Source organism: Bombyx mandarina, chromosome 21 (assembly GCF_030267445.1).
Source record: "Bombyx mandarina strain Sakado chromosome 21, ASM3026744v2".
NCBI classification, from domain to species: Eukaryota; Metazoa; Arthropoda; class Insecta; order Lepidoptera; family Bombycidae; genus Bombyx; species Bombyx mandarina.
Window position 1 is genome coordinate 4,199,685 of NC_143227.1, and position 7,505 is coordinate 4,207,189.

At 35.0% G+C, this 7,505-nt stretch overlaps 1 protein-coding gene and 1 long non-coding RNA gene across 2 annotated transcripts; both read right to left on the reverse strand.

Annotated features, from left to right (window-relative positions):
* Nucleotides 1-1,075: 1,075 nt before the first annotated feature.
* Nucleotides 1,076-1,568, reverse strand: LOC149500438 (uncharacterized). The gene is made up of 2 exons (XR_016324917.1): nt 1,440-1,568; nt 1,076-1,200 (listed from the first exon to the last, which is right to left on the reverse strand). It is a non-coding gene; the product is annotated as an uncharacterized LOC149500438 (long non-coding RNA).
* A 595-nt stretch (nt 1,569-2,163) lies between these two features.
* Nucleotides 2,164-5,377, reverse strand: LOC114241499 (pre-mRNA-splicing factor RBM22). Its single transcript, XM_028172343.2, has 8 exons — nt 5,218-5,377; nt 5,046-5,143; nt 4,921-4,974; nt 4,359-4,849; nt 3,844-4,017; nt 3,195-3,337; nt 2,832-2,944; nt 2,164-2,444 (listed from the first exon to the last, which is right to left on the reverse strand). Exons 2-8 carry the CDS (start codon nt 5,097-5,099, stop codon nt 2,244-2,246), a joined length of 1,230 nt encoding a protein of 409 aa, XP_028028144.1. The 5' UTR covers nt 5,100-5,143; nt 5,218-5,377; the 3' UTR covers nt 2,164-2,243.
* Nucleotides 5,378-7,505: the final 2,128 nt, after the last annotated feature.

Consider the following 7,505-nt stretch of genomic DNA (forward strand, 5'->3'; position numbering starts at 1 on the left):
TTTTTTCCATCCTCTTACCTATCGTATTAAAATGTTATTTTACTAATGTTAGGAATATAATTTCGACTGTGTAAAAAAGTTATTATAATGTATACCTATATTATCTCTTGAAAGATAAATAATGAACATATTTACTTTGTTTATATTACCTATGTGAACTCCCTATCTTTTTATACCTTCATAACGATAAGTAGGAGGATGGAAAAAATGTATTTGGTCTAACTTAACGCCAATGCACATTATTTCATTTATTTATTTTTTAATTTTTTTAATTAAACTGTATACCATTTAAATGCTCCTTCAGGATTTATATTTGTTTTTTTTTCACGATTAAAACCGCGTAGAAAGTTTAGGCATTATAGTTGACGCATGCGCAGTACACATATTTTGCATACATTTATTATACTAATAAAAATAGTAAATTAAACAAAAAAAGAGTAATTTCGAAAGAGAACAAACGTGTTTTATATAAGAACAATCGAAAATGAATATTTACGAGTCATTAAGGATGAAAAAATATTAAAAATTGCATTAGAGGGGCTAACTTGTAGGTATATATTTAAATATTTTTTTTAAATAAATAAATGCAGAACAAACAATTATTAACAGTGAACAATCATGAACAAATGATGAACAAACGAATTAATAGAAAATAAGTATAAAATAGGAAAAAAAAAATTTTTTTTGAGGGGCTAACTTCATTCACCTTAATACGATGTCAAGCTTGTCCGCGGCGTATGTACCTATTTAAATTTATAAACATACTAAACTATACGATATTATGCGGTCGAATTAAATCGACTGTCGAGTTGATGATATTATATAACCGCGAGAGCAGAGTTAACTTGTCAAGCTTGTAATGTGTGAAAAAGATAGCATGCTAACTAGCAAGAGCGTAAACAAGACGGATATATATTACGCAGTTGCGTTGCGATGTCACGACTTACTTCATAGATTAACAATTAAAATGTCACAGGACGGACATAAAATGGTTTAATGCCTACAGTTTATCAAGCGGAATTGATATATCTAAAATGATCTCCTGACTATTCTTTTAAGAAATAAAACAGCAAAGGACAAATACTTATTTTTATTTTTATTTTCATTTACTTTATTATTATTTGGCCGCCAATCCTCTTCATGTCTTTGTCTACGTACAATATTTATCCATGGGTACACCTTAATTCATTTGCCGGAAACCTTTAAAAATAATGTCAAATTTGTTAATTCATTTCTGGCTTGTTGTGAGCTAATGTGTAGGCACTATCATGGAAATGTCCTGTCTGTTACATTACTCTTTTTAATCTTGACAGACATCTCTCTTACACTCGGTGATCGGAGTATATGCCGTCGCACTCGAGCCTTTTTTAATAAATTTAGGCAAATATTTTGATTTCCTAAACAATATGAAAGCAAATCAATTCAAAATTAATACTTACGCATGATATGTGATCCCTAGACTTTTGGGAGTCTTACTTGTGTAGTTTCTACAGTGTCGCCTAACACAGGACGACATTTTAAAGAAATTTCGCGGAACAAAAAACACAGTCAACGTCACCAATGCTTTCACGAGACTAAGCTTAAGTGCGCTAATTAGCTCAGTTTTACGGCGCCGCTTTACGAATACAAGTAACTTAATTTATCTACCTCTTTTTACTATAACATCATTGCTTTTTGCTGTATTTTCGCAACTCTTGATATTTTATGTAGAAAAATCCTTTCATGGGTCTCAATGCCGTAAGTGGGTGAATCCAATGCTCATGACATCTTTTGATACGTCTGTTACGCCGCCTTAGCATTAGATAAATTAATTTTTTTGTTCGGTTGTCCATTTTACACGTGCGTCTCAGCCGAGAACTGAATTAAACTGACGAAAATAGTACGATATTTTATTCGTAGTGCGTATAATACTAGGTGTAATTCCGATCACGGAATTTAATACGCGCGAATAAAAACCTCGCGGTGAAATATCGCTGTGCGGATAGGCCCTTAGATCACACCACCATCTTCAATTCCGTTTTTTGATTCTTTATTTTACTATTCTATAGGTATTAAGCTTGAAGATACTGGGTCGTTTTGGGAATGGCTACTCTATATCGAACCTTACTTAAATTTATTTTAGAAATTCCACACAAAGAATACCACAAACAAACAATGCACAAATCATAGTTATTGGATTTATTCACGTTTAACAAGCATCGTCATAATTTAAAGTTCATGACTATGAATTCCATTAGCAACTGCTAAATTTGCGGCGCGTTGGTGTGTGCGTGGGCCCCGAGACGCGCGGGGTCCTGGCTTGGGTAGTGCAGGCGGAGCGGGGCCGGGAGCGGAGCCGGAGGCGGGGGCGGCGCCATGCCAGGCGGACCCCACGGTCCCCAGCCCGGACCGCCATAGTGGTGCAAATTGAAGAAATCGTTCGGACGGTTCGGGGGTGGTGGCATCTGAACACAGAATTTACAAAATATTACAAATAAGGTCTCTAAGTTTTGTTTATTTTTATTGCTTAGATGGGTGAACGAGCTCACAGCCCACCAGGTGTTAAGTGGTTACTGGAGTCCATAGACATCTATAACGTAAATGCGCCACCCACCTTGAGATATAAGTTCTAAGATCTCAGTATAGTTACAATGGCTGCCCTACCCTTCAGACCGAAACGCATTACTGCTTCACGGCAGAAATAGGCAGGGCGGTGGTACCTACCCGCGCGGACTCACAAGAGGTCCTACCACCAGTAAAGCTAAGTACCACCAGTAAAGTAGGCTTTGTTCAGTATCCTTTGAAGAAAAGTAAAATATTTTACATAGAATTTAAAACATTTTTACACTAACTTGTGGCGGGAATGGATGTAAATACGCAGGGGGTGGTGGCAACGTCCCAGGCAATCCAGGTACTGGTTCCAACATGGGTACACCATCATTCTTCTCAGTAAGTCCTTGTCGTCCTGTTATATACACCAACATTACACACATAAATATTACGAAATGTAAAATTTTATTATCATATTACAGATTGAGGTCCTCAAATTATACTAGTTGGAATACAGACCTTATTTCAGAAAATAAGTTGCAAAAACATCATAAATACTTTCTCATTCATGAACTGTATTCTAAAATGAATTATCAAAACTTTGTGGATACCAGGTACTCTCTTGGAAACTGTTGCACAATGCTATTATAATAATGTTTTATTACCTTGCGATTTACCCCATTTGATTGTCAGTCTCTTGCCAAAAATAACAAGACGATTGAAAGTCTTTTCTGCAGCATGTTCTGCAGCATTTCTTGAAGTATATTGCACAAAGGCACACTGGGCTCGAGGTACAAGAGTCAAACATCTGAAAATTCAATAACTTCTAACATAGTGCTAATTTTATCTAACAAGTCTAGAATAGTGATTTGTTTTCTAATGATACACACATTTCTAATGACAACACCACACCATTAATTTCATCAGCCTTGTGATGATGATCAAAATCTCAATTACATTAATAGATAATAAAAAAATACAAGGGAATACTACTGTGAACTGATGAGAAAAATGGTTGTAGCAACTTAAGATAACCACCAATCAGATATCAGTCTTATTTTAAAAACCATAATACTAAGGATGTATTATGGTTTACTTGGTACATAATCCTTAAATTAAATATTAGTTAGTCAACTCTGAACATATGAGAATATTTTACATTAGCTGCATAATTTAAATAGAAAAATATTTAGATTATTAAAACGTAATTAAGATATATGCAGTGTATATCACCAGACACAATTATGAGTTTATTTCTATGAACTGTTTGTTTCCAGAGCATTGTTATTTGTTGTGTTAACTTGTCAAACTTACCTAATTTCACCATATTGGTAAAAGTGGCCTCTAAGCTCGTCCTCAGTGACATTATCAGGAAGATTACCAACATACAAGGTAGTAACAGTTTTGTCTTCAGGTGGAGGTAGAGCAGGCATTGCAGCAGCACGACGCATAAGCTTCTCAGCTACTGGATCATTTACACCATAATACCTGTGAATAAAAAATTGTGAAACCTTCAACTTTTTTTTTAGAAACACTAACAGCCATTTACTGTAAAATATCAAGAGATATTCAATAACAACTATGATATTGCTGTTATTTCACATACTATTATTACAATGGAGTTTCAATAAAATAAGCCTCATTCATTCGTAATCTTTAGTCAGGATTTGGTTCATTTTTGGAACTCAAATGAATAATTGATCAAAATCTATGAATACCTTAAATCAAAAGAAATTTTTTGTAATGCAATTTACTAAAATTTCACTTTACAAAGATGTGTTTATTTTTATTTTCACTAAGCAGATGTACAGAAAACTTATGTGACTAACCTGTCTTTAATGTTCTGATCAGCTAGTGGATCATCAGGATCTGTTGGCTTCTCGTGACGATACGGACATTCTTCCCCTCGTCTACATTCTCCTTTGACCCAAAACGAGCACACGTGCGGTCTATTCCTCTTATAATATGGAGCTGTTCTAGCTAACCGCACCAACAAATCGGACGATCCTTTAGATTTTAGAGAATTGGTTGGCTGTGTTGGATCAGAGTTAGACAGCTGACTCTCCAAGTTTTGTATGTAATATTCCTTGTTTACTTCGTTTCGAGGTAGGTCATCCTGAACTTTTAATGCAGCATCTCTCACTTGGATTGGCAGACCATATTCCAAATCCAATAAACATGTTTGACAAACATTTTTCAGTTTCGAACAGGTCTGGCATATTTCCGTTTTCTTGAAACGCATTCTTGCTCCAGGACACCATCGAAACACTGTGAAAGGTCTTGAGCATATTTTACATTCTTTGCCGTATTTTTCTTTAGTCTGAAAATAGTTAAATGAATAAAAACAATCAAAGTTGTCGAAATAATGTTAACGGAAACCACAATACATACCATTCTAATGTAAGGGTTATCTCCAAGACATGTTTGGCACAATATTGGAAAATCCTGCAAAAATATAACATGGTTACTACCACAATGAGATAATGATAATTGATAAGCTTCAAGAATATACTCACGGCGTCTTCCCAATTCTGACGATTGTATGTGTTTGTTGACTTCGATGTAGCCATGGCGTGTCCTTTCTTGATATTATTTTAGATTCAACGCAGCTTACCTGTGACAAAAATAATTGTTGAATTGGAATGTAATTTGTATTGTAAAGTTGAAATGTAATTTAGTTTAAATTACCCTGTCAAACAAATCACTTATTTCCCATTTCTACATGCAATCATGCAACTAAATCACAAAAGTATTTAGTTACCAACAATACCAAGGTATCTAGTCACTAAACATTCATTTTGTAATGACAGATTTTCACTCTGTGAACGAACTAACGAACAGCACCTTAATTTTTTTTTTGGTACAATTTTTCCTTATCAGAAAGGCAATGGGATCTAAGCTCATAAAGCCTTGTCTGTTCTATATAATTTCTGAAATAAATTTTCAAAAAAGCGAAAGCCAGGTCTTATACGATTTATATTATATCCTGAAATAAAAATTTCATTAAGGCCAAGTTCTATAATAATTTCTTCCTGAAATAAAAGTTTCAATAAGACCGAAGCCAGCACCATAGATTATACACTTATTATATTCGAACAGCACTGAAGTATGAAACCGTCGACAGTAAACAGGCTCTGTAAATTTGGCCCCCCTTTTTTTTATTTTCGGATTTTTTAATTTTTAATTATTAGTTCGTCGTTTGTTCGTTATTGTTCGAATGTAAAAATTGTTTGTTCTTCTTTTGTTTATTTATAATTAATTAAACAAATGATCACCGTTAAGTGGGCCTCCCTTACTAGATATCTTTACATTCGAACAATACGCATGTATTGCAATAAGACGCATTTCTTCAAATCACTCATATCGGTAATTTGCTGCTACTACTACAACATTTACGTAATTTGACTAAAATTGTTCAACAAGTCAACGAAGCTATAAAATGCTATATCAATTTCCAGTTTTCAGCTTTATAAGTCAAATGGCCGTCACTGCCGGCGTTGGAACACCAGGTCGATGTTTCCATTCTTTTGTGTAACGACTGTTCCACTTTTTAAATAAATAAAAAACTTCATAGCAAAATAGAAAGCCTCTTGATACATAACCGTACTAGGTTATGTTATGGTGAGCTGAGCAGAAACAGTGAAACAGTGTAGAATTAGCAATGTTTCTCAGGTCGTTTGAGTTCTGAGTTCTTTCTGTTTTCAACTTCTATTTTTACTACTTTCTATTAATTTTCATTACATTTCGAATAATCAATCACCTTCAGGTCTTATTATGATTACTGGTGGTAGGACCTCTTGAGAGTCCGTATGGGTAGGTACCATCGCCCTGCCTATTTTTGCCGTGAAGCAGTAATGCGTTTCGATTTGAAGGGTGGGGGCACCCCTATACTTGAAACCTTAGAACTTATATCTCAAGGTGGGTGGCACATTTACGTCGTAGATATCTATGGACTCCAGTAACCAGGTAACACCAGGTGTGCTGTGAGCTCGTCCACCCAACTATGCAATAAATAAAAATTAGAATAATTTTGGATAGTTATTGATCTATTACTTAAATCTTACGATGAAATTTTATAACTAAAATCCCTTAACGAATAAATGTACTACTGAGAGAGGGCACATGAGAAATTAATTAGAAAAGTATTAGTAGAATTATTGCTTGAGGAGACAAATTTGAACCTAATACCAAACCAACTAAATGTCTTCACGGATGGATACAAAGTTTTTTTTGACGAGCTAACGGCCTACCCGGTGTTAAGTGGTTACCGAAGCTCATAGACATCTACAACGTAAATGCCATCACCCACTTCGAGACATCTTAGTTTTTACAGTGCAATGGCTGTTCCACCCTTCAAACTAAAACGCATTACTGCTTCACGGCAGAAATAAGTAAGGTGGTACCTACCCGTGCGGACTAACAAATCATCGTACCACCAGTATCATGGAGAGTGGATACAAGCGTTTTCTCAGAGGGCAACGGTATCATACTGAAGTGTAATAGATTTGTAAGCTAGCGGGTAAAATACTTTAGGATTCTAAGATCACTGGAGGGTCTGATTGACTTCCTGTAGGGTCTGGGTTGGCATTAGTAAATATTCCCAATCTTACTGTCTATGACGTCAAGTATTGCAAAATTGTCCACCTTTCAAGATATATGTCACACGTACATACAAATGGACAGGGACGTCTTAAACTAGGATGGGGCCCTTGGGCACACAAGAATTTGAGGAACTAATTATAATAACATTTTTTACTGAGTATGACCATTTATTATACGTAATCAAATACAGGATGATATAAGATGTCATTAATGATATTAGAATGCTGCTGGTTTTTTGGTTACGATTTCGATAACGGGTTCTTTCGGGATTTCTGTTGAGCAAAATCTTCTATCATAGGCATAGTATATGCCTTCTAAATACCTTCTGACTACTGATTTGTGAAAAAAGTGTAATGTGCCCGACAAAAATGTTT

Excerpts from the sequence above, each read along its gene's own strand:
- LOC114241499 (XM_028172343.2), bottom strand. The coding sequence starts at position 5,099 with ATGGCTACATCGAAGTCAACAAACACATACAATCGTCAGAATTGGGAA. Across the intron at positions 4,975-5,045 it reads GTCAGAATTGGGAAGACGCC|GATTTTCCAATATTGTGCCA; the intron begins GTGAGTATATTC and ends ATATTTTTGCAG. Across the intron at positions 4,018-4,358 it reads GATCAGAACATTAAAGACAG|GTATTATGGTGTAAATGATC; the intron begins GTTAGTCACATA and ends TTTTATTCACAG.